Here is a 26,569-nt window from a genome sequence, read left to right on the forward strand (position 1 = left end):
TTGACCATGATCCTTCACTCTGTAGAGCACAGTATTGACCACTCAGATGTGGCTCCTTACAGGCACCCACGGCTGGTCCTTTAAACATAAATTCACAAATGTTTATATAGTGAACAAAAATATAAACGCAACATGCAACAATTTCAAAGATTTTACTGAGTTACAGTTCATATAAGGAAATCAGTCTATAATATAAAAACCAATCATTAGGCCCTGATCAGGGATTTCACATGCCTGAGAATACAGATATACATCTGTTGGTCACAGATATATAAAAGAAGAGAGGAAGGTAGTTGTGTGGATCAGAAAACCAGTCAGTATCTGGTGTGACCACCATATCACTCATGCAGCGCGACACATCTTCTTCACATAAAGTTGATGAGGCTGTTGATTGTGGCCTGTGGAATGTTGTCCCACTCCTCTTCAATGGCTGTGTGAAGTTGCTGGATATTTGCGGGAACTGGAGCACGCTGTCATAAACGTCGATCCAAAAGCATCCCAAACATGCTCAATGGGTGACATGTCTGGTGAGTATGCAGGACATGGAAGAACTGGGACATTTTCAGCTTCCAGGTCCTTGCGACATGGGGGCGTGCATTATCATGCTGAAACATGAGGTGATGGTTGCGGATGAATGGCACAACAATGGGCCTCAGGATCTTGTCACGGTATGTCTGTGCATTCAAATTGCCGTCGATAAAATGCAATTGTGTTTGTTGTCCATATCTTATGCCTGCCCATACCATAACCCCACCACCACCATGGGGCACTCTGTTAACAACGTTGACACCAACAAACCACTCGCCCACAAGACGCCATACACATCGTCTGTGGTTGGACTTACTGGCAAATTCTCAAAAATGATGTTGGAGGTGGCTTATGGTAGAGAAATAACATTTATATTCTATGACACCAGCTCTGGTGGACATTCCTGCAGTCAGTATGCCAACTGCACACTCCCTCAAAACATGAGACATCTGTGGCATTGTGTTGTGCGACAAAACTGAACATTTTTGAATGGCCTTTTATTGTCCACAGCACAAGGTGCACCTGTGTAATGATCATGCTGTTTTAATGATTATCTTGGCAAAGGAGAAATGCTCGCTAACAGGGATGTAAACAAATGTGTGCACATTTTTGAGAATGTTTTGGGGCATATGTACTATTTCTGGGATCTGTTATTTCAGCTCATGAAACACACTTTACATGTTGCGTTTATATTTTTGTTCTGTGTAGAATAGTCTGAATAAGCACATAAGAAATTAATCTAAATTAAATATGCCTATGTGGTCTTCAGTGTGCTTACATTTATCTAAGTTAGTAAGTATGAATAATGATTCAAAAAATGTCAAGTGTCAAGCAGGTTCTTGTCAGAAAATGTAAAGTGTGTTTTGAATCTGTCAGCTCAACTGACATGTTCCTGATTTTCCAACAGGAGAACAGTGAGGAAGTGAGGACATTGCCCCCTCTACCGGTATGTTTGTGTACTGCACGTTACTGTCTGTGTCGTGGCTCTCTCTGTAATGCCTGTGTTTGTGTGTTCAACCCACAGGTGGCAGTGAGTGAGCAGCAGCCACCTGCAGCAGTGGAAAAAGTAAGTATTATAACGGATTCCTGAGTTTGGGTTCGTCTTATAGGGTTTGTCTTATACTATTACATTATGAGGGCATTTGTTTTTAAAGTTAGATATACTAGTGTGGTACCTCTTATGTTGATTGCATAAAAATACATGCTACATTAATTTAACACAGAGTTGAAGGGCCAATCCGCAGTTCAATAACAAGGCGGTCATTCCACCACTTCTTTTAGTAAACAGCTGAGTGATGGGGCTTGAGAAATATACCCACAAATTCATAGACAGAGCTATGGATACAAGGACTGACCATCCACAATATCAAAATTAGAGTTTTAGTCATGTTTTGAGGCTATAAAGTGTTGGTTTACAATAGATTTACTTTGTTTACAAACATTGGAGTAAAATAAGCTTATATCTTGGGTTCCGAATGATTAAAACATATATATATATTGTCACACACCGGATAGGTGCAGTGAAATGTGTTGTTTTTACAGGGTCAGCCATAGTAGGCATTTATATGTTATATTCTTCAAGAATATCATTAATTTAGAAGTCCAAAAATGTATGTTGCAACTGCAGATTGCACCTTTAAGGTATAACGCTATGCACAGTGTCTGAGTAAGGTTGAGTTAGTGCCTGGAAAGGTCATTTTATTGTCACTTCCTGAACAGCGATAATGATATCATCTGTGGCATACGATCAATTGTCATGTAAACAACAACAGGAAAGCACAATGTTAAACTCCTAGTATTTCTGGACAGGTATGGGGTTGAGAAAGTAACACATTACGGGCTACAGGTTGCCTATTGGTTAGAGCATTGGGCCAGTAACCAAAAGGTTGCTGGTACGATTCCCAAAGCTGACAAGGTGAAAAATCTGCTGATGTGCCCTTGAGCAAGGCACTTTAATCTAATTTGCTCCAGGGGTGAGGTACTACTATGGCTGACCCTGTAAAACTGTACATGTACAGTATGTGACAATAAATAAAAAGTAGAGGCAGGTTACAGCTTAAAAAGCTATCACACATTGCTTCTGGACAGTGGCAGCCTCTCTCCAGGTCCTCTTTCTCCCAGCTGTCTCCTAATCTCTCTAACCTGTCTCTTTAACCTACCCCTCTGTCCTGTCTTTCCAACTTCTCTCTCCTGTCTCTCCTGTGTCTCTAACCTCTCTCTCCTGTGTCTCTAACCTCTCTCTCCTGTCTCTTTAACCTCTCTCTCCTGTATCTCTAACCACTCTCTCCTGTCTCTCTAACCTCTCTCTCCTGTCTCTCTAACCTCTCTCTCCTGTCTCTCTAACCTCTCTCTCCTGTCTCTCTAACCTCTCTCTCCTGTCTCTCTAACCCCTCTCTAATTTCTCTCTCCTGTCTCTCTAACCTCTCTCTCCTGTCTCTCTAACTTCTCTCTCCTGTCTCTCTAACCCCTCTCTAACTTCTCTCTCCTGTCTCTCTAACCCCTCTCTAACCTCTCTCTCCTGTCTCTCTAACCTCTCTCTCCTGTCTCTCTAACCTCTCTAATCCCTCTCTAACCTCTCTCCCCTGTCTCTCTAACCTCTCTAATCCCTCTCTAACCTCTCTCTCCTGTCTCTCTAACCTCTCTCTCCTGTCTCTCTAACTTCTCTCTCCTGTCTCTCTAACCCCCCTCTAACTTCTATCTCCTGTCTCTTTAACCCCTCTCTCCTGTCTCTCTAACCTCTCTCTCCTGTCTCTCTAACCTCTCTCTCCTGTCTCTCTAACCTCTCTCTCCTGTCTCTCTAACTTCTCTCTCCTGTCTCTCTAACCCCTCTCTAACTTCTCTCTCCTGTCTCTCTAACCTCTCTCTCCTGTCTCTCTAACTTCTCTCTCCTGTCTCTCTAACCCCTCTCTAACTTCTCTCTCCTGTCTCTCTAACCTCTCTCTCCTGTCTCTCTAACCTCTCTCTCCTGTCTCTCTAACCTCGCTCTCCTGTCTCTCTAACCTCGCTCTCCTGTCTCTCTAACCTCTCTCTCTTGTCTCTCTAACCTCTCTCTCCTGTCTCTCTAATCCCTCTCTAACCTCTCTCTCCTGTCTCTCTAACCCCTCTCTCCTGTCTCTCTAACCTCGCTCTCCTGTCTCTCTAACCTCGCTCTCCTGTCTCTCTAACCTCTCTCTCTTGTCTCTCTAACCTCTCTCCCTGTCTCTCTAACCCCTCTCTAACCTCGCTCTCCTGTCTCTCTAACCTCTCTCTCTTGTCTCTCTAACCTCTCTCTCCTGTCTCTCTAATCCCTCTCTAACCTCTCTCTCCTGTCTCTCTATCCTCGCTCTCCTGTCTCTCTAACCTCTCTCTCTTGTCTCTCTAACCTCTCTCTCCTGTCTCTCTAATCCCTCTCTAACCTCTCTCTCCTGTCTCTCTAACCTCGCTCTCCTGTCTCTCTAACCTCGCTCTCCTGTCTCTCTAACCTCTCTCTCCTGTCTCTCTAACCTCTCTCTCTTGTCTCTCTAACCTCTCACTCCTGTCTCTCTAACCTCTCTCTCCTGTCTCTCTAACCTCTCTCTCCTGTCTCTCTAACTTCTCTCTCCTGTCTCTCTAACCTCGCTCTCCTGTCTCTCTAACCTCTCTCTCCTGTCTCTCTAACCTCTCTCTCGTGTCTCTCTAACCTCTCTCCTGTCTCTCTAACCTCGCTCTCCTGTCTCTCTAACCTCGCTCTCCTGTCTCTCTAACCTCTCTCTCTTGTCTCTCTAACCTCTCTCTCCTGTCTCTCTAATCCCTCTCTAACCTCTCTCTCCTGTCTCTCTAACCTCGCTCTCCTGTCTCTCTAACCTCGCTCTCCTGTCTCTCTAACCTCTCTCGTGTCTCTCTAACCTCTCTCATGTCTCTCTAACCTCGCTCTCCTGTCTCTCTAACCTCTCTCCTGTCTCTCTAACCTCTCTCTCCTGTCTCTCTAACCTCTCTCTCCTGTCTCTCTAACCCCTCTATCCTGTCTCTCTACCTCACTCTCCTGTCTCTCTAACCTCTCTCCTGTCTCTCTAACCTCTCTCTCCTGTCTCTCTAACCTCTCTCTCCTGTCTCTCTAACCTCTCTCTCCTGTCTCTCTAACCTCGCTCTCCTGTCTCTCTAACCTCTCACTCCTGTCTCTCTAACCTCTCTCTCCTGTCTCTCTAACCTCGCTCTCCTGTCTCTCTAACCTCTCGCTCCTGTCTCTCTAACCTCTCTCTCCTTTCTCTCTAACCCCTCTCTAACCCCTCTCTAACCTCTCTCTCTTGTCTCTCTAACCTCTCTCTCTTGTCTCTCTAACCTCTCTCTCCTGTCTCTCTAACCCCTCTCTAATCTCTCTCTCCTGTCTCTCTAACCTCGCTCTCCTGTCTCTCTAACCTCTCTCTCCTGTCTCTCTAACCTCGCTCTCCTGTCTCTCTAACCTCTCTCGCTTGTCTCTCTAACCTCTCTCTCCTGTCTCTCTAACCCCTCTCTAACCTCTCTCTCCTGTCTCTCTAACCCCTCTCTAACCCCTCTCTAACCTCTCTCTCCTGTCTCTCTAACCTCTCTCTCTTGTCTCTCTAACCTCTCTCTCCTGTCTCTCTAAGCCCTCTCTAACCCCTCTCTAACCTCTCTCTCCTGTCTCTCTAACCTCTCTCTCCTGTCTCTCTAACTTCGCTCTCCTGTCTCTCTAACCTCTCACTCCTGTCTCTCTAACCTCTCTCTCCTGTCTCTCTAACCTCGCTCTCCTGTCTCTCTAACCTCGCTCTCATGTCTTTCTAACCTCTCTCTCCTGTCTCTCTAACCTCTCTCTCCTGTCTCTCTAACCTCGCTCTCCTGTCTCTCTAACCTCTCTCTCCTGTCTCTCTAACCTCTCTCTAACCTCTCTCTCCTGTCTCTCTAACCTCTCTCTCCTGTCTCTCTAACCTCTCTCTCCTGTCTCTGTAACCTCTCTCTAACCTCTCTCTCTTGTCTCTCTAACCTCTCTCTCCTGTCTCTCTAACCTCTCGCTCCTGTCTCTCTAACCTCTCTCATGTCTATCTAACCTCGCTCTCCTGTCTCTCTAACCTCTCTCTCCTGTCTATCTAACCTCTCGCTCCTGTCTCTCTAACCTCTCTCTAACCTCTCTCTCCTGTCTCTCTAACCTCTCGCTACTGTCTCTCTAACCTCTCTCTCCTGTCTCTCTAACCTCTCTCTCCTGTCTCTGTAACCTCTCTCTAACCTCTCTCTCCTGTCTCTCTAACCTCTCGCTCCTGTCTCTCTAACCTCTCTCCTGTCTCTCTAACCTCTCTCTCCTGTCTCTCTAACCTCTCTCTCCTGTCTCTCTAACCTCTCTCTCCTGTCTCTCTAACCTCTCTCTCCTGTCTCTCTAACCTCGCTCTCCTGTCTCTCTAACCTCTCTCTCCTGTCTATCTAACCTCTCGCTCCTGTCTCTCTAACCTCTCTCTCCTTTCTCTCTAACCCCTCTCTAACCTCTCTCTCTCTTGTCTCTCTAACCTCTCTCTCTTGTCTCTCTAACCTCTCTCTCCTGTCTCTCTAACCCCTCTCTAACCTCTCTCTCTTGTCTCTCTAACCTCGCTCTCCTGTCTCTCTAACCTCTCTCTCCTGTCTCTCTAACCTCTCTCTCCTGTCTCTCTAACCTCTCTCTCTTGTCTCTCTAACCTCTCTCTCCTGTCTCTCTAACCCCTCTCTAACCCCTCTCTAACCTCTCTCTCCTGTCTCTCTAACCCCTCTCTAACCCCTCTCTAACCTCTCTCTCCTGTCTCTCTAACCCCTCTCTAACCCCTCTCTAACCTCTCTCTCTTGTCTCTCTAACCTCTCTCTCCTGTCTCTCTAAGCCCTCTCTAACCCCTCTCTAACCTCTCTCTCCTGTCTCTCTAACCTCTCTCTCCTGTCTCTCTAACCTCTCTCTCCTGTCTCTCTAACCTCTCTCTCCTGTCTCTCTAAGCTCGCTCTCCTGTCTCTCTAACCCCTCTCTAACCTCTCTCTCCTGTCTCTCTAACCCCTCTCTAACCTCTCTCTCCTGTCTCTCTAACCTCTCTCTCCTGTCTCTCTAACCCCTCTCTTACCTCTCTCTCCTGTCTCTCTAACCTCTCTCTCCTGTCTCTTTAACCCCTCTCTAACCTCTCTAACCCCTCTCTAATCTTTCTCTCCTGTCTCTCTAACCCCTCTCTAACCTCTCTCTCCTGTCTCTCTAACCTCGCTCTCCTGTCTCTCTAACCTCTCTCTCCTGTCTCTCTAACCTCTCTCTCCTGTCTCTCTAACCTCTCTCTCCTGTCTCTCTAACCTCTCTCTCCTGTCTCTCTAACCTCTCTCTCCTGTCTCTCTAACCTCTCTCTCCTGTCTCTCTAACCTCTCTCTCCTGTCTCTCTAACCTCTCTCTCCTGTCTCTCTAACCTCGCTCTCCTGTCTCTCTAACCTCTCTCTCTTGTCTCTCTAACCTCTCTCTCCTGTCTCTCTAACCCCTCTCTAACCTCTCTCTCCTGTCTCTCTAACCTCTCTCTCCTGACTCTCTAACCTCTCTCTCCTGTCTCTCTAACCTCTCTCTCCTGTCTCTCTAACCTCTCTCTCCTGTCTCTCTAACCTCTCTCTCCTGTCTCTCTAACCTCTCTCTCCTGTCTCTCTAACCTCGCTCTCCTGTCTCTCTAACCTCTTTCTCCTGTCTCTCTAACCTCTCTCTCCTGTCTCTCTAACCCCTCTCTAACCCCTCTCTAACCTCTCTCTCCTGTCTCTCTAACCCCTCTCTAACCCATCTCTAACCTCTCTCTCTTGTCTCTCTAACCTCTCTCTCCTGTCTCTCTAAGCCCTCTCTAACCCCTCTCTAACCTCTCTCTCCTGTCTCTCTAACCTCTCTCTCCTGTCTCTCTAACCTCGCTCTCCTGTCTCTCTAACCTCTCTCTCCTGTCTCTCTAACCTCGCTCTCCTGTCTCTCTAACCTCTCTCTCCTGTCTCTCTAACCTCTCACTCCTGTCTCTCTAACCTCGCTCTCCTGTCTCTCTAATCTCTCTCTCCTGTCTCTCTAACCTCTCTCCTGTCTCTCTAACCTCTCTAACCTCTCTCTCCTGTCTCTCTAACCTCGCTCTCCTGTCTCTCTAACCTCTCTCTCCTGTCTCTTTAACCCCTCTCTAACCTCTCTAACCCCTCTCTAACCTTTCTCTCCTGTCTCTCTAACCCCTCTCTAACCTCTCTCTCCTGTCTCTCTAACCTCGCTCTCCTGTCAATCTAACCTCGCTCTCCTGTCTCTCTAACCTCTCTCTCCTGTCTCTCTAACCTCTCTCCTGTCTCTCTAACCTCTCTCTCCTGTCTCTCTAACCTCTCTCTCCTGTCTCTCTAACCTCTCTCTCCTGTCTCTCTAACCTCTCTCTCCTGTCTCTCTAACCTCTCTCTCCTGTCTCTCTAACCTCTCTCTCCTGTCTCTATAACCTCGCTCTCCTGTCTCTATAACCTCGCTCTCCTGTCTCTCTAACCTCTCTCTCCTGTCTCTCTAATCTCTCTCTCCTGTCTCTCTAACCTCACTCTCCTGTCTCTCTAACCTCTCTCTCCCTTCTCTCTAACCTCTCTCTCCCTTCTCTCTAACCTCGCTCTCCTGTCTCTCTAACCTCGCTCTCCTGTCTCTCTAACCTCGCTCTCCTGTCTCTCTAACCTCGCTCTCCTGTCTCTCTAACCTCTCTCTCCTGTCTCTCTAACCTCTCTCTCCTGTCTCTCTAACCTCTCTCTCCTGTCTCTCTAACCTCGCTCTCCTGTCTCTCTAACCTCTCTCTCCTTTTTCTCTAACCTCGCTCTCCTGTCTCTCTAACCTCGCTCTCATGTCTCTCTAACCTCTCTCTCCTGTCTCTCTAACCTCGCTCTCCTGTCTCTCTAACCTCTCTCTCCTGTCTCTCTAACCTCTCACTCCTGTCTCTCTAACCTCTCACTCCTGTCTCTCTAACCTTGCTCTCCTGTCTCTCTAATCTCTCTCTCCTGTCTCTCTAACCTCTCTCCTGTCTCTCTAACCTCTCTAACCTCTCTCTCCTGTCTCTCTAACCTCGCTCTCCTGTCTCTCTAACCTCTCTCTCCTGTCTCTTTAACCCCTCTCTAACCTCTCTAACCCCTCTCTAACCTTTCTCTCCTGTCTCTCTAACCCCTCTCTAACCTCTCTTTCCTGTCTCTCTAACCTCGCTCTCCTGTCTCTCTAACCTCTCTCTCCTGTCTCTCTAACCTCTCTCTCCTGTCTCTCTAACCTCTCTCTCCTGTCTCTCTAACCTCTCTCTCCTGTCTCTCTAACCCCTCTCTCCTGTCTCTCTAACCTTGCTCTCCTGTCTCTATAACCTCGCTCTCCTGTCTCTCTAACCTCTCTCTCCTGTCTCTCTAACCTCGCTCTTCTGTCTCTCTAACCTCTCTCTCCTGTCTCTCTAACCTCTCTCTCCTGTCTCTCTAACCTCACTCTCCTGTCTCTCTAACCTCTCTCTCCTGTCTCTCTAACCTCGCTCTCCTGTCTCTCTAACCTCGCTCTCCTGTCTCTCTAACCTCTCTCTCCTGTCTCTCTAACCTCTCTCTCCTGTCTCTCTAACCTCTCTCTCCTGTCTCTCTAACCTCTCTCTCCTGTCTCTCTAACCTTTCTCTCCTGTCTCTCTAACCTCGCTCTCCTGTCTCTCTAACCTCTCTCTCCTGTCTCTCTAACCTCGCTCTCCTGTCTCTCTAACCTCGCTCTCCTGTCTCTCTAACCTCTCTCTCCTGTCTCTCTAACCTCGCTCTCCTGTCTCTCTAACCTCTCTCTCCTGTCTCTCTAACCTCTCTCCTGTCTCTCTAACCTCTCTAACCTCTCTCTCCTGTCTCTCTAACCTCGCTCTCCTGTCTCTCTAACCTCTCTCTCCTGTCTCTTTAACCCCTCTCTAACCTCTCTAACCCCTCTCTAACCTTTCTCTCCTGTCTCTCTAACCCCTCTCTAACCTCTCTTTCCTGTCTCTCTAACCTCGCTCTCCTGTCTCTCTAACCTCTCTCTCCTGTCTCTCTAACCTCTCTCTCCTGTCTCTCTAACCTCTCTCTCCTGTCTCTCTAACCTCTCTCTCCTGTCTCTCTAACCCCTCTCTCCTGTCTCTCTAACCTCTCTCTCCTGTCTCTCTAACCTCTCTCTCCTGTCTCTCTAACCTCTCTCTCCTGTCTCTCTAACCTCCCTCTCCTGTCTCTCTAACCTCTCTCTCCTGTCTCTCTAACCTCTCTCTCCTGTCTCTCTAACCTCGCTCTCCTGTCTCTCTAACCTCGCTCTCCTGTCTCTCTAACCTCTCTCTCCTGTCTCTCTAACCTCGCTCTTCTGTCTCTCTAACCTCTCTCTCCTGTCTCTCTAACCTCTCTCTCCTGTCTCTCTAACCTCGCTCTCCTGTCTCTCTAACCTCGCTCTCCTGTCTCTCTAACCTCTCTCTCCTGTCTCTCTAACTCGCTCTCCTGTCTCTCTAACCTCTCTCTCCTGTCTCTCTAACCTCTCACTCCTGTCTCTCTAACCTCTCTCTCCTGTCTCTCTAACCACTCTCTCCTGTCTCTCTAACCTCGCTCTCCTGTCTCTCTAACCTCTCTCTCCTATCTCTCTAACCTCTCTCCTGTCTCTCTAACCTCTCTAACCTCTCTCTCCTGTCTCTCTAACCTCTCTCTCCTCTCTCTCTAACCTCGCTCTCCTGTCTCTCTAACCTCTCTCTCCTGTCTCTATAACCGCGCTCTCCTGTCTCTCTAACCTCTCACTCCTGTCTCTCTAACCTCTCTCTCCTGTCTCTCTAACCTCTCTCTCCTGTCTCTCTAACCTCGCTCTCCTGTCTCTCTAACCTCTCTCTCCTATCTCTCTAACCTCTCTCCTGTCTCTCTAACCTCTCTAACCTCTCTCTCCTGTCTCTCTAACCTCTCTCTCCTCTCTCTCTAACCTCGCTCTCCTGTCTCTCTAACCTCTCTCTCCTGTCTCTCTAACCTCGCTCTCCTGTCTCTCTAACCTCTCTCTCCTGTCTCTCTAACCTCTCTCTCCTGTCTCTCTAACCTCTCTCTCCTGTCTCTCTAACCTCGCTCTCCTCTCTCTCTAATCTCGCTCTCCTGTCTCTCTAACCTCTCTCTCCTGTCTCTCTAACCTCGCTCTCCTGTCTCTCTAACCTCTCACTCCTGTCTCTCTAACCTCTCTCCTCTCTCTCTAACCTCTCTCTCCTGTCTCTCTAACCTCGCTCTCCTGTCTCTCTAACCTCGCTCTCCTGTCTCTCTAAACTCTTTCTCCTGTCTCTCTAACCTCTCTCTCCTGTCTCTCTAACCTCTCTCTCCTGTCTCTCTAACCTCTCTCTCCTGTCTCTCTAACCCCTCTCTAACCTCTCTCTCCTGTCTCTCTAACCTCTCTCTCCTGTCTCTCTAACCTCTCTCTCCTGTCTCTCTAACCTCTCACTCCTGTCTATCTAACCTCTCTCCTGTCTCTCTAACCTCTCTAACCTCTCTCTCCTGTCTCTCTAACCCCTCTCTAACCTCTCACTCCTGTCTCTCTAACCTCGCTCTCCTGTCTCTCTAATCTCTCTCTCCTGTCTCTCTAACCTCTCTCCTGTCTCTCTAACCTCTCTAACCTCTCTCTCCTGTCTCTCTAACCTCGCTCTCCTGTCTCTCTAACCTCGCTCTTCTGTCTCTCTAACCTCTCACTCCTGTCTCTCTAACCTCTCACTCCTGTCTCTCTAACCTCTCACTCCTGTCTCTCTAACCTCTCACTCCTGTCTCTCTAACCTCTCTCTCCTGTCTCTCTAACCTCTCTCTCCTGTCTCTCTAACCTCTCTCTCCTGTCTCTCTAACCTCTCTCTCCTGTCTCTCTAACCTCTCTCTCCTGTCTCTCTAACCTCTCTCTCCTGTCTCTCTAACCTCGCTCTCCTGTCTCTCTAACCTCTCTCTCTTGTCTCTCTAACCTCTCTCTCCTGTCTCTCTAACCTCTCTCTCCTGTCTCTCTAACCTCTCTCTCCTGTCTCTCTAACCTCTCTCTCCTGTCTCTCTAACCCCTCTCTAACCTCTCGCTCCTGTCTCTCTAACCTCTTTCTCCTGTCTCTCTAACCAAGCTCTCCTGTCTCTCTAACCTCTATCTCCTGTCTCTCTAACCTCTCTCTCCTTTCTCTCTAACCTCTCTCTCCTGTCTCTCTAACCTCGCTCTCCTGTCTCTCTAACCTCTCTCTCCTGTCTCTCTAACCTCTCTCTCCTGTCTCTCTAACCTCGCTCTCCTGTCTCTCTAACCTCTCTCTCCTGTCTCTCTAACCTCTCACTCCTGTCTCTCTAACCTCTCTCTCCTGTCTCTCTAACCTCTCTCTCCTGTCTCTCTAACCTCGCTCTCCTGTCTCTCTAACCTCTCTCTCCTGTCTCTCTAACCTCTCTCTCCTGTATCTCTAACCTCTCTAACCTCTCTCTCCTTTTTCTCTAACCTCGCTCTCCTGTCTCTCTAACCTCGCTCTCCTGTCTCTCTAACCTCTCACTCCTGTCTCTCTAACCTCTCTCTCCTGTCTCTCTAACCTCTCTCTCCTGTCTCTCTAACCTCGCTCTCCTGTCTCTCTAACCTCTCACTCCTGTCTCTCTAACCTCTCTCTCCTGTCTCTCTAACCTCTCTATCCTGTCTCTCTAACCTCTCTCTCCTGTCTCTCTAACCTCGCTCTCCTGTCTCTCTAACCTCTCTCTTGTCTCTCTAACCTCTCTCTCTTGTCTCTCTAACCCCTCTCTAACCTCTCTCTCTTGTCTCTCTAACCTCTCTCTCCTGTCTCTCTAACCCCTCTATCCTGTCTCTCTAACCTCTCTCTCCTTTTTCTCTAACCTCGCTCTCCTGTCTCTCTAACCTCGCTCTCCTGTCTCTCTAACCTCTCTCTCCTGTCTCTCTAACCACTCTCTCCTGTCTCTCTAACCTCGCTCTCCTGTCTCTCTAACCTCTCTCTCCTATCTCTCTAACCTCTCTCCTGTCTCTCTAACCTCTCTAACCTCTCTCTCCTGTCTCTCTAACCTCTCTCTCCTCTCTCTCTAACCTCGCTCTCCTGTCTCTCTAACCTCTCTCTCCTGTCTCTATAACCGCGCTCTCCTGTCTCTCTAACCTCTCACTCCTGTCTCTCTAACCTCTCTCTCCTGTCTCTCTAACCTCTCTCTCCTGTCTCTCTAACCTCGCTCTCCTGTCTCTCTAACCTCTCTCTCCTATCTCTCTAACCTCTCTCCTGTCTCTCTAACCTCTCTAACCTCTCTCTCCTGTCTCTCTAACCTCTCTCTCCTCTCTCTCTAACCTCGCTCTCCTGTCTCTCTAACCTCGCTCTCCTGTCTCTCTAACCTCTCTCTCCTGTCTCTCTAACCTCTCTCTCCTGTCTCTCTAACCTCTCTCTCCTGTCTCTCTAACCTCGCTCTCCTCTCTCTCTAAACTCGCTCTCCTGTCTCTCTAACCTCTCTCTCCTGTCTCTCTAACCTCGCTCTCCTGTCTCTCTAACCTCTCACTCCTGTCTCTCTAACCTCTCTCCTCTCTCTCTAACCTCTCTCTCCTGTCTCTCTAACCTCGCTCTCCTGTCTCTCTAACCTCGCTCTCCTGTCTCTCTAAACTCTTTCTCCTGTCTCTCTAACCTCTCTCTCCTGTCTCTCTAACCTCTCTCTCCTGTCTCTCTAACCTCTCTCTCCTGTCTCTCTAACCCCTCTCTAACCTCTCTCTCCTGTCTCTCTAACCTCTCTCTCCTGTCTCTCTAACCTCTCTCTCCTGTCTCTCTAACCTCTCACTCCTGTCTATCTAACCTCTCTCCTGTCTCTCTAACCTCTCTAACCTCTCTCTCCTGTCTCTCTAACCCCTCTCTAACCTCTCACTCCTGTCTCTCTAACCTCGCTCTCCTGTCTCTCTAATCTCTCTCTCCTGTCTCTCTAACCTCTCTCCTGTCTCTCTAACCTCTCTAACCTCTCTCTCCTGTCTCTCTAACCTCGCTCTCCTGTCTCTCTAACCTCGCTCTTCTGTCTCTCTAACCTCTCACTCCTGTCTCTCTAACCTCTCACTCCTGTCTCTCTAACCTCTCACTCCTGTCTCTCTAACCTCTCACTCCTGTCTCTCTAACCTCTCTCTCCTGTCTCTCTAACCTCTCTCTCCTGTCTCTCTAACCTCTCTCTCCTGTCTCTCTAACCTCTCTCTCCTGTCTCTCTAACCTCTCTCTCCTGTCTCTCTAACCTCTCTCTCCTGTCTCTCTAACCTCTCTCTCCTGTCTCTCTAACCTCGCTCTCCTGTCTCTCTAACCTCTCTCTCTTGTCTCTCTAACCTCTCTCTCCTGTCTCTCTAACCCCTCTCTAACCTCTCTCTCCTGTCTCTCTAACCTCACTCTCCTGTCTCTCTAACCTCTCTCTCCTGTCTCTCTAACCTCTCTCTCCTGTCTCTCTAACCTCTCTCTCCTGTCTCTCTAACCCCTCTCTAACCTCTCGCTCCTGTCTCTCTAACCTCTTTCTCCTGTCTCTCTAACCTCGCTCTCCTGTCTCTCTAACCTCTATCTCCTGTCTCTCTAACCTCTCTCTCCTTTCTCTCTAACCTCTCTCTCCTGTCTCTCTAACCTCGCTCTCCTGTCTCTCTAACCTCTCTCTCCTGTCTCTCTAACCTCTCTCTCCTGTCTCTCTAACCTCGCTCTCCTGTCTCTCTAACCTCTCTTTCCTGTCTCTCTAACCTCTCACTCCTGTCTCTCTAACCTCTCTCTCCTGTCTCTCTAACCTCTCTCTCCTGTCTCTCTAACCTCGCTCTCCTGTCTCTCTAATCTCTCTCTCCTGTCTCTCTAACCTCTCTCTCCTGTATCTCTAACCTCTCTAACCTCTCTCTCCTTTTTCTCTAACCTCGCTCTCCTGTCTCTCTAACCTCGCTCTCCTGTCTCTCTAACCTCTCACTCCTGTCTCTCTAACCTCTCTCTCCTGTCTCTCTAACCTCTCTCTCCTGTCTCTCTAACCTCACTCTCCTGTCTCTCTAACCTCTCACTCCTGTCTCTCTAACCTCTCTCTCCTGTCTCTCTAACCTCTCTCTCCTGTCTCTCTAACCTCTCTCTCCTGTCTCTCTAACCTCTCTCTCCTGTCTCTCTAACCTCGCTCTCCTGTCTCTCTAACCTCTCTCTTGTCTCTCTAACCTCTCTCTCTTGTCTCTCTAACCCCTCTCTAACCTCTCTCTCTTGTCTCTCTAACCTCTCTCTCCTGTCTCTCTAACCCCTCTATCCTGTCTCTCTAACCTCTCTCTCCTGTCTCTCTAACCTCTCTCTCCTGTCTCTCTAACCTCTCTCTCCTGTCTCTCTAACCTTTCGCTCCTGTCTCTCTAACCTCTCTCCCCTGTCTGTCTGTTCCAGCCGTGCCTGTTCTTGCTGTCTCACCCCTCTTTCTCTGTCTGTTTGGGGGAGCAGCTGACTGTAGCGGCCCTCCAGTATGTCCGTCATCACTCTCTACCACAGGCTGCAATGGGACTAGGGAAAGGGGGTCTTTTGATTGTGGTTGCGTGTGTGTTGTGTGTGTGTAAGAGGAACTTACACACACTCCCCTGGAGCAGATGGTTATTAAACTTGATCAGGGAACTGAAACACCAGAGACGAGGAGTGCGTCAGTCACAGATGGATGAGATTGTGGGATTGTCTCCTGAGGTTTGGGCAGGGGAGCTCTCCTTTCCTTTCCTCTCTTCTCCTAATGCAGCCAAGCCGAACTGCAGGACAAAACTCTCCCTCTATCACTTCATCCTTACCCAAGACTCATCGCAAACATGCCACTGCACGTCTCTGCCCAACCAATGGCAATGTCCCAATGCACAACTCCACACTTTCATTTCATCTGATTGGACTAAGAGACAGAGATTCTATGTTTTAACAAATTATTTGTTTTGTAGAATTCAGGTTGTCAATCTTAACTGTACAAATAGCTCAGTGACTCAAGACGTCTGGCAGTGGTTATTTGTGGTTGATATTTGTTTGTGAGATCAGGAGAGGGGATTGATTTGGTGCTGCTGTTGTAGTTGTATTTGGTGCTGCTGCTACAGTGGGGGGGGGGGGGGGGGGGGGGGAAACAATATTGAAGTATTCAATTTGGGTGGAATGTGATGTTGTCACTGTATATGTACTGGAAGCATTCCATCAAGCCTTCCAGTAACATAAAGACATTTGGTTCAGGTAGAAGAAATGTTCTATATAAAATGCTGCATATGAATCTGACTGTTCTTTCCTGTTCCCCCAGCAGGCTGAGTTGGAGCAGGATGTAGAAGTAGATGGTCCACAGGAAAATCCAGTCCTCCTGGCCTACAGACCTCACCCCAGAGCTGGCCCTTCCAACCTGAGGCTGGGTACCACACTGTCCTCTATCCCCAAGACCATCACACCGTCCTCTGTACCAAGCTCCACTCCATCCCCTGTCCCCACTGTCACACCGCCTCATGTCCCCACTGTCACACCGTCTCATGTCCCCAAGACCATAACCCCTGTCCCTACCATCACACCATTTTCTGTCCCCAAAACCATCACACCGTCTGCTTTCCATAGCATCATAACACCATCCACTGTAACCAACAGTATCATACCGTCTCCTGTCCCCAGCAGCAGTGTCATACTGTCTCCTGTCCCCAGCAGCAGTGTCATACTGCCTCCTGTCCCCAGCAGTAATGCCATCAGAGATGCTCTAGAAAAGAGCACTGCCAAATCACACACTTCAGAGAAGACCGTCACACTGTCCCCTGTCCCTAGTCCCATCACACTGTCCCTTGTCCCTAGCCCCATCACACTGTCCTCTGTCCCAAGCAGTGTCAAAACGTCCCCTGTCCCCAGTGTCTCACCCTCCCCTGTCCCCAGTGTCTCACCCTCCCCTGTCCCCAGTGTCTCACCCTCCCCTGTCCCCAGTGTCTCACCCTCCCCTGTCCCCAGTGTCTCACCCTCCCCTGTCCCCAGTACCACTCGAACCCCTGTCCCCAGTACCACTCGGTCCCCTGTCCCTAGCATCTATACACCGTCCCCTTTCCACAGGACCATCACTCCATCCCCTGTGGCTAGCAGCACGGCCATAAGAGAAGCTCTGAAGAAGAGCACCGCCAAAACACATGCTGCAGAGAAGACCACCGTCACACCGCTGTCCGTTTCAACCAGACTCCACCCCCAGGAGACGCCCAGCAGCAGAGGTAAGATAGTAGAGCAGCATGGGTGATTGAGTCCCCTCACATTACAACACTGAGCTGAATATATTGAGATTGTTGTGAATGATTATGGTGGGAGAAACAAATTCTGGCCTCAGAATCCAGAAGCATGTAGACACCAGGGCACCTGCACAGTTTTACTTCACACTTTCACACAATGTTAATGAAGTCATGACAGGCAGTTCTCTTCCCTGCCACCTGGGGGCTATGTGAGAATGATTATCTGTCTTTGAAGCACTTTCACCTGGTGTGTTGTATAATGGACAGTTCATGGTTCTGCTGCAGACCCCTTCAGTGTAGGTTAGTGAGGTGGGTTTATTTTCCCAGCCTAGCCAATCACTGCCTCAGCCCACTGGAGTCTTTATGAACTGGCAGATTTAAAGCAGGCCAGCCTAAGGGGGAGGAAACCAGTGTGACTGTGATTGTGTCATGGTCACACATCCCCTCCTCTCTTTCTCCCTCTCCAACATCTCTCTCTCTCTCTCTCTCTCTCTCTCTCTCTCTGTAGTTTTCCACAGTCCCAATAACATGACTTGTATCAGTGTATGATTGTGATTAGATATCTTATGTCTCTGATCCTCACATATAGTTTTCATGGCTTTGCCCTTGTAGCTTAACTGTGTTTCTTGTTGCAAGAAATGAGTTAATTTGGCCTCCCCTTTTCCATAGAAATCCCCAGTATCTTAGGTTGTCTAGTTTTCCCTAACTGTCAAATATTAGGAGTGACTTTAGTGTCAGTCTAATTAGCAGTGTTTGGACCATGTTTCTCTAGCTGATCAGGAAAAGGCTGGTGGTTTTGATAAGCTGCCCGCATCCCTGGCCCAGTTCACAAACCAGACCGACAGACGGGGGAGCTAGACCAGCACTACCCAGTGGAAGGCTGATCACACTGCAGCCAGTCCTCCACCGGAGTTAGTAGGAACAAAAGTCAGCCTCTATAGTCTCCCCCGGCTGGATATATACTAACCTTACAACGAGGTGAATGATTGTGTGTTTTTGTCTTGGCTGAGGTACCTGTAATTCAGGTAATTCAGTACTTACCAGCATTTGTAAATTGAGTATGGCTCGCCATGAAGTGCTTTGAAAGGCTGGTCATGGGCCACATCAACACCATTTTCCCAGAAACCTTAAACCCACTCCAATCTGCATACCGCCCCAACAGATCCACAGATGATTCAATCTCTATTGCACTCCACACTGCCCTTTCACACCTGGACAAAAGGAACACTTATGTGAAAATGCTGTTCATTCACTACAGCTCAGCGTTCAATACCATAGTGCCCTCAAAGCTCATCAATAAGCTAAGGACCCTGGGACTAAACACCTCCCTCTGCAACTGGATCTTGAACTTCCTGACGGGCCGCCCCCAGGTGGTAAGGGTAGGTAACAACATATCTGCCACGCTGATCCTCAACACAGTGGCCCCTCAGGTGTGCGTGCTCAGTCCCCTCCCGTACTCTCTGTTCACTCATGACTGCACGGCCAGGCATGACTCCAACATCGTCATTAAATTTGCCAATGACACAACAGTGGTAGGCCTGATCACCGACAACAACGAGACAGCCTATAGGGAGGAGGTCAGAGACCTGGCCGTGTGGTGCCAGGACAACAACCTCTCCCTCAATGTGATCAAGACAAAGGAGATGATTGTGGACTACAGGAAAAGGAGGACTGAGCATGCATCCATTCTCAACGACGGGGCTGCAGTGGAGCAGATTGAGAGCTTCAAGTTCCTTGGTGTTCACATCACCAACAAACTAACATGGTCCAAGCACACCAAGACAGTTGTGAAGCGGGCACGACAAATCCTATTTCCCCTCAGGAGAATGAAAATATTTGGCATGGGTCCTCAGAAGGTTCTACAGCTGCACCATCGAGAGCATCCTGACTGGTTGCATCACTGCCTGGTATGGCAACTGCTCGGCCTCCGACCACAAGGCACTACAGAGGGTAGTGCGAATGGCCCAGTACATCACTGGGGCCATTCGAGCTTCCTGCCATCCAGGACCTCTTTACCAGGCGGTGTCAGAGGAAGGTCCTAAAAATTGTCAAAGACTCCTGCCACCCTAGTCTTAGACTATTCTCTCTGCTACTGCACAGCAAGCGGTACTGGAGCGCCAAGTCTAGGTCCAAGAGGCTTCTAAACAGCTTTTATCCCCAAGCCATAAGACTCCTGAACATCTAGTCCAATGGCTGCACAGACTATTTGCATTCCCCCCCCCCCCCTCTCCACACCACTCTCTCTTGTCATCTATGCATAGTCACTTTAATAACTCTACCTACATTTACAGCTGAAGTCAGAAGTTTACATACACCTTAGCCAAATACATTTAAACTCAGTTTCTCAGTTTCTATAGGATTGAGGTCAGGGCTTTATCATGGCCACTCCAATACCTTGACTTTGTTGTCCTTAAGCCATTTTGCCACAACTTTGGAAGTATGTTTGGGGTCATTGTCCATTTGGAAGACCCATTTGCGACCAAGCTTTAACTTCCTGACTGATGTCTTGAGATGTTGCTTCAATATCTCCACATAACTTTCCTGCCTCATGATGGCATCTATTTTGTGAAGTGCACCAGTCCCTACTGCAGCAAAGCACCCCACAACATGATGCTGCCACCCCTGTGCTTCACGGTTGGGATGGTGTTCTTCGGCTTGCAAGCCTCCCCCTTTTTCCTCCAAACATAACGATGGTCATTATGGTCAAACAGTTCTATTTTTGTTTCATCAGACCAAAAGTACGATCTTTGTCCCCATGTGCAGTTGCTAACCGTAGTCTGGGTTTTTTATGGCGGTTTTTGAGCAGTGGCTTCTTCCTTGCTGAGCAACCTTTCAGGTTATGTCGATATAGGACTCATTTTACTGGGGATGTAGATCATTTTGTACCTGTTTCCTCCAGCATCTTCACAAGGTCCTTTGCTGTTGTTCTGGAATTGATTTTCAGTTTTCGCACCAAAGTACGTTCATCTCTAGGAGACAGAACGCTTCTCCTTCCTGAGCGGTATGACGGCTGTTTGTCCCATGGTGTTTATACTTGCGTACTATTGTTTGTACAGATGAACATGGTACCTTCAGGCATTTGGAAATTGAATCGGAATTGTGGAGGTCTACAATTTTTTTTTTCTAAGGTCTTGGCTGATTTCTTTTGATTTTCCAATGATGTCAAGCAAAGAGGCACTGAGTTTGAAGGTAGGCCTTGAAATACATCCACAGGTACACCTCCAATTGACTCAAATTATGTCAATTAGCCTATCAGAAGCTTCTAAAGCCATGACATCATTTTCTGTAATTTTCCAAGCTGTTTAAAGGCACAGTCAACTTAGTGTATGTAAACTTCTGACCCACTGGAATTGTGATACAGTGAAATAGAAGTGAAATAATCTGTCTGTAAACAATTGTTGGAAACATTTTTATTTATTTATTTTACCGTTATTTTACCAGGTAAGTTGACTGAGAACACGTTCTCATTTGCAGCAACGACCTGGGGAATAGTTACAGGGGAGAGGAGGGGGATGAATGAGCCAATTGTAAACTGGGGATTATTAGGTGACCATGATGGTTTGAGGGCCAGATTGGGAATTTAGCCAGGACACCGGGGTTAACACCCCTACTCTTACGATAAGTGCCATGGGATCTTTAATGACCTCAGAGAGTCAGGACACCCGTTTAACGTCCCATCCGAAAGACGGCACCCTACACAGGGCAGTGTCCCCAATCACTGCTTGTGTCATGCACACAATAGATGTCCTAACCGACTTGCCAAAACCTATAGTTTGTTAACAAGAAATTTGTGGAGGGGTTGAAAAACGAGTATTATTGACTCCAACCTAAGTGTATGTAAACTTCCGACTACAACTGTACATACTACCTCAACCAACCGATTCACGCACATTGACTCTGTACCGGCACCCCCCTGTATACTGTATATATATTTTTTTTTTTACTGCTGCTCTTTAATTACTTGTTACTTTCATCTCTTATTCTTATCCGCATTTCTTTGAAACTGCACTGGTTAGGGGCTTGTAAGTAAGATTTTCACTGTAAGGTCTACCTGTTGTACTCGGCGCAAGTGACTATAAAATTGATTTGATAATTATCTGTACAAAACAGTTATATATATAAGTATAAAAATACTTACTTTCTATGTTTTCCAGTTCCTTGAAATACTTTGCAAAGCAACTTATTTCTATGTATTTTGTATTTATTATGGATCGCCGTTAACTGCTGCCAAGGCACCAGCTTCTCTTCCTGGGGTCCGGACAAAGGCAGTTATAAATGTATTGTAATGTTTTTAAAATTGTATAACAGATTTCACAACACACTGTGTGCCCTCAGGCCCCTACTCCACTACCAAATAACTACAACACAAAATCCATGTGTACGTATGAGAGCATATGTTACCGTGTGTATGTGTCTGTGCTAATGTTTGTGTTGCTTCACAGTCCCCACTGTTCCATGAGGTGTAGTTTTTTTTAAATCTGATTCTACTGCTGGCATCAGTTACCTGATGTGGAATAGAGTTCCATGTAGTCATGGCTCTATATAGTACTGTGCACCTCCCACAGTCCGTTCTGGATTTGGAGACTGTTAAGAGACCTCTGGTGGCATGTCTTGTGTGGTATGCATGGGTGTCTGAGCTGTGTGCTAACTGCAGCTCTTTGTTATGTGTTGCAGTCATTTCAGTCACTGTGGTTGCTGACGTGTATAGTGTTGAGTCATCCGCAAAGACACACTGGCTTTACTCAAAGACAGAGTGGCATGTCGTTAGTAAAGATTGAAAAAAGCAAGGGGCCTAGACAGCTGCCCTGGGGAATTCCTGATTCTACCTGGATTATGTTGGAGAGTCTTCCATTTAAGAACACCCTCTGTGTTCTGGTAGACGGGTAACTCTTTATCCACAGTATAGCAGGGGGTGTAAAGCCATAACACATGTTTTCCCAGCAGCAGACAAAAGGCAAAAGGCCTCCTGCGGGAACAGGGGCTGAGATTACAAATAAATATATTGGACGAAACACACCACAACACTATATAAAGAGAGACCTAAGACAACAACATAGCATGCAGCAACACATGACAACACAGCATGGTAGCAACACCACATGACAACAACATGGTAGCAACACAACATGTTAGCAGCACAAAACATGGTACAAACATTATTGGGCACAGACAACAGCACAAAGGCAAGATGGTAGAAACAGCAATACATCACGCAAAGCAGCCACAACTGTCAGATATAGTTTCCCATGAGAATGGTAGTTGCTCTAATCACCTACTATGAAGCTCTGCTGTGCCCAGATATTTGTGTTCAAAATACACTTTTGTGGTAGAGTTTCTGTTACTGACATCCACCCAAATGGGTTATAAGATTGGTGAAATCCTTTTGCAAGCTGCATGAACACACAGGCTTAAAATTAAAGCCATGGACTTTAAGTTGGAAGCATTTGTGGAAAGCCCTACATGGGAGATGCTAGCTAAATGTACAAAGGCGAATCTGCGTGTCATTTCAAAGCATTATGATATCAAGGTGGCACCTGGCGATCCAAACGCAGTAGTCAAAGAGTTGATTGGTACTGCTTTGGTGGAGGAGGAAATCCTTCCGGAGAGGGAGGTTGATGAAAAGGGTCCCACGGGTGGTAGAGTACACCCCATAGACGTGCCACTGAGAGAGGTAGAACTAAAGGCAAAATTGAAGCAAAATAAATGGGCCTGAGCATAGGGAAAGACATCAGGAACGTGAGCATGCCATTCGCCTACAAGAGATACAGTGCATTCGGAAAGTATTCAGACCACTTGACTTTTATACATTTTGTTACGTTACAGCCTTATTCTAAAATTGATTAAATTACTTTTTTCCTCATCAATCTACACACAATACCCCATAATGACAAAGCAAAAGCAGGTTTAGAAATGTTTGCTAATTTATTAAAAATATAAAACAGAAATACCTTATTTACATAAGAATTCAAGACCCTGTACTATGTACTTTGCTGAAGAACCTTTGGCAGCGATTACAGCCTTGAGTCTTGTGTATGACGCTAGATTATTATAATTTTTTAAATCAATTTTAGAACTCGGCTGTAACATAGCAAAATGTGGAAACAGTCAAGGGGTCTGAATACTTTCCGAATGCACTGTAGATCTGGAAACACTCCAAGTCACAGTCAGGCCATCCTGCACCCGTAACAGAGTTTGATCTTGGTCGGAACAGCCGGCTTTCAATGGAAAAGAGGTGGATGTCTATTTTACTCTGTTTGAGCGAATTGCCACATCCCTAAAATGTCTGGGAGATATTTGGTCACTGCTCCTCCGAAGTGTTCTTTTGAGAAAGGTTCAGAAAGTGTGCGGCGCTTTATCTCTTGACCAGAGTTCCGATTATGACACTGTTAAAGCTGCTATCCTTCAGGCTATCCTTCGGGCTTACGAGTTGGTCCCAGAGGCATTCAGACAACAGTTCTGTAAATTACAAAAGACAAATTGAATTTGAAGGGAACAAGCATGGCTTTTTGATCGGTGGTGTGGTTCTCAAGAGGTCATGGACCTTGAGGATTTAAAGACACTCATAATTCTCAAGCAGTTAAGAAATTCCCTTCACGAAAGGGTCGAAAACTACATTTATGAGCACAAGGATCTCACTCTTGAGAAAGCTGCAGTTCTTGCAGATTAGTTAGTGTTCAAACTACCTTTACATACAAAACTTCCAGTAGTTATCCCTACGCAAAAATAAATAATAAATAATAATAAATCCAGAGAAGTCACCTCCTACTGCAAGGTTTCAGTCCATTTCTATAGTGCCCAAAGATAAAGATCGTCAGAAAACTGAGTTTTCGTATCCGCCAATTAGTCATTACTACCATGAGAAAGGACACATTGTCTCTGTGTCCTAAGTTGAAGCCAAGAAATGAGAGAGAAAAAGTGGTTTCTTCTTGTGGGAGCACTCCAGCCCATTAAGTCTCTGGTTGGGAGCAGTGTATCTCCTAAACAAGATTTTAGATCAGATGAACCCTTTGTTTCAAACGGGTTTGTGTCTCTGCAGAGTGGCGATGCTGTTAAGCAGCCAGTGAGAATCCTTCATTTTGGAGGGTGTTTTGCCTTTGTCTGACACTTCAGCAACTGGCTACAGTGTGTTAGTACAAGCATGGAGATAAGTTGCATGGAAGTTCCTTTGTATAATATAGAACTCAAGTCTGATCTTTTTTCTGGTTCCGTTGAAGCCTAGCCTACCGATGAAGGGGGTCTCATTAATTTTGGGAAACAATTTGGCTGGAGGGAAGGTCGTGCATAATCCTGTCGTTTTGTAAGGAACCCAGAGAAGAGGAATTAGGTTATCCGAAAAGTACCCTAGAGTGTTCCCAACACGTGCTGTTACACGTGCTTTGCCTAAGAAAGTCGCCAGGATCAAGTCTAGTGTTGAGGAGGATGTCAGCAATCTCACCATGGTCGAGCTGTCTGAGACGTTTATGGGCGATCCTGATTTTGCTAAACCTGGGTTGAACTCTCCTTTGAAAACCCGAAAGATGTGTGAGTTTGTAGTACCGCTGAAGGAAGAGAGGGTCCCTAAAGTGGAAACTTTGATGTCTAGGATGCAGCTGATTGCGGAACAGTTTAAAGATGTTTCCCTCTCCCCTGTTTTTGCTGAGATGCGTCCAGAGGAGGTGTTTGATAAAGTTTGTGTGGGTTAGTTTGACAGAGATGGCGTTCTCGCGCCACTTCTGGGCAAGACGATTGGCCCAGTGTATCTCAAATTGTCGTTACGGTTACGCTCCAACTAGAGATACTGAGGTTGGCTCACGATAGTAGTATGGCAAGCCATCTTAGTAATATGGCAGGCCAACCCCACCTGTTTTGTTTGGTTGTTGTCAGTGACTCTTTGTTAATTCCGCCTTCTGTTTGAGTTCCATTCTTGCTGGGGAACATAAAAAAACTGAAATGGTCTATTCATTCCTTTTCCAATTTAGTAGACACTTATCCAGAGCAACTTACAGAAGTTTGCATACATTTTTTATACTTTATTTTACTGGTCCCCTGTGGGAATTGAACCCACAACCCTAGCATTGCGAAGCACCATGCTCTACCAACTGGGCTACATCATCACAAACCACTTGATGTCTCAATGTACTCAGTTACTGTGTTGTGCATTGTTTTTCTTTATGGTGATGGTACATCTAGGTATCAACCTAGATGACCAGCCTATGTACAATACAGCAATGTACATGTACAGATGCTGCCACCACCATGCTTCACTGTGGGGATGGTGTTCTCGGAGTGATGAGCGGTGTTGGGTTTGCGCCAGACATAGCATTGTCCTTGATGGCCAAATAGCTACATTTTAATCTCATCTAACTAGAGTACCTTCTTCCATATGTTTGGGGGGGTCTCCCACATGCCTTTTGGCGAACACCAAACGTTTTTCCTGGACACTCTTCCGTAAAGCCCAGCTCTGTGGAGTGTACGGCTTAAAGTAGTCCTATGGACAGATACTCCAATCTCCGCTGTGGACCTTTGCAGCTCCTTCAGGGTAATCTTTGGTCTCTTTGTTGCCTCTCTGATTAATGCCCTCCTTGCCTGGTCTGTGAGTTTTGGTGGGCGGCTCTCTCTTGGCAGGTTTGTTGTGGTACCATATTCTAATGGATTTAATTGTGCTGGGTGGACTGTTCAAAGTTTCAGATATTTTTTTATAACCCAACCCTGATCTGTACTTCTCCAGAACTTTGTCCCTGACCTGTTTGGAGAGCTCCTTGGTGCTGCTTGCTTGGTGGTGCCCCTTGCTTAGTGGTGTTGCAGACTTGGGGGCCTTTCAGAACAGGTGTATATATACTGAGATCATGTGACACTTAGATTGCACACAGGTGGACTTTATTTAACTAATGATGTGACTTCTGAAGGTAATTGGCTGCACCAGATCTTATTTAGGGGCTTCATAGCAGAGGGGGTGAATACATATGCACCCACCACTTTTCCTTATTCTTTTTTAGAATTTTATGAAACAAGTTATTTTTTTATTTCACTTCACCCCCTTTGCTTTTTTGTGTATGTCCATTACATGAAATCCAATTAAAAATCCATTTAAATTACAGGTTGTAATGCAACAAAATAGGAAAAATGCCAAAGGGGTGAATACTTTTGCAAGGCACTAAGTGGTTTGTAAGGATGGTAAATTAGTACTGCACATAAAGTGGTTGTTTTCCATGTTATTTGATCAAGAAAAATATTTAATTTGATGTTGGCTTGTCTTTGCCCATAACTTTGCATCTTTTGATGTAAATATTTGAGGACAGGGTTTTGTTCTTTATGGAATCCATTAGAATGACAATCGTAGAGAAAAGGTAAAGGGTAACTCTAACAATTCCAGCTATTGAATCCTGCCAGATACTGTTCTTAATAACCCTTTAAAACCCAATATAATTGTAGAATGCTACTGCATATAACTGAGAATTTTCAAATATAAAGCTAATTTTCTCACACATTTCAAACCCTAAATAACTTGCAATAGTAATTTGTTCTTGAGTTAACATAGTTTTAAAGAGCACAATCTCTTTTTTAATACAACACCACATACATGTCAACAGGAATAACCCTCATTGTGTCTTCCGTTGTGTGAAGACACTGAGAAAAACTATTAAAACTCAACAAAAAGTATTTCAATTGTAGTAAATTTCACTAAATTACTCACTTAAAATGTACAAAGTAAAATACATTATTATTTACATATAAATACAAGTATCCAAAATGTGACGAGAGGACAATATTCAGAAAGTATTTCAAGTCCCACACATTGTAAGCTATTTGACGGACAACGATTCTTACTTCTGTAAAAATGTAAACAACTATTCAGAGACTATTTAAAAATGATCAGGCCTGACGTAAAATGTAGAAATAGTAGCCTACTTTGACAATTCAGTGAATGCAACAAGTAGATAGAGACAGATCGAGAATATACAAAACACAGCTGTTCAGAGA

The 26,569-nt window shown here is 46.5% G+C and overlaps 1 protein-coding gene across 4 annotated transcripts in view; it reads left to right on the forward strand.

Annotated features, from left to right (window-relative positions):
* Positions 1–26,569, forward strand: part of LOC129863355 (mucin-2-like) — a 45,482-nt gene that overhangs the window by 7,442 nt on the left and 11,471 nt on the right. For 2 of the 4 annotated variants that reach the window (XM_055935272.1, XM_055935273.1), the window contains 2 exons: positions 1,436–1,594; positions 15,664–16,594. In XM_055935272.1, coding sequence (XP_055791247.1) covers positions 1,436–1,594; positions 15,664–16,594 — 1,090 coding nt within the window. The remainder of the gene's footprint in view (positions 1–1,435; positions 1,595–15,663; positions 16,595–26,569) is intronic. The other 2 variants (XM_055935274.1, XM_055935275.1) reach the window with 2 other exon arrangements.

Source organism: Salvelinus fontinalis, chromosome 10 (genome assembly GCF_029448725.1).
Source record: "Salvelinus fontinalis isolate EN_2023a chromosome 10, ASM2944872v1, whole genome shotgun sequence".
In the NCBI taxonomy this organism is placed as follows: Eukaryota; Metazoa; Chordata; class Actinopteri; order Salmoniformes; family Salmonidae; genus Salvelinus; species Salvelinus fontinalis.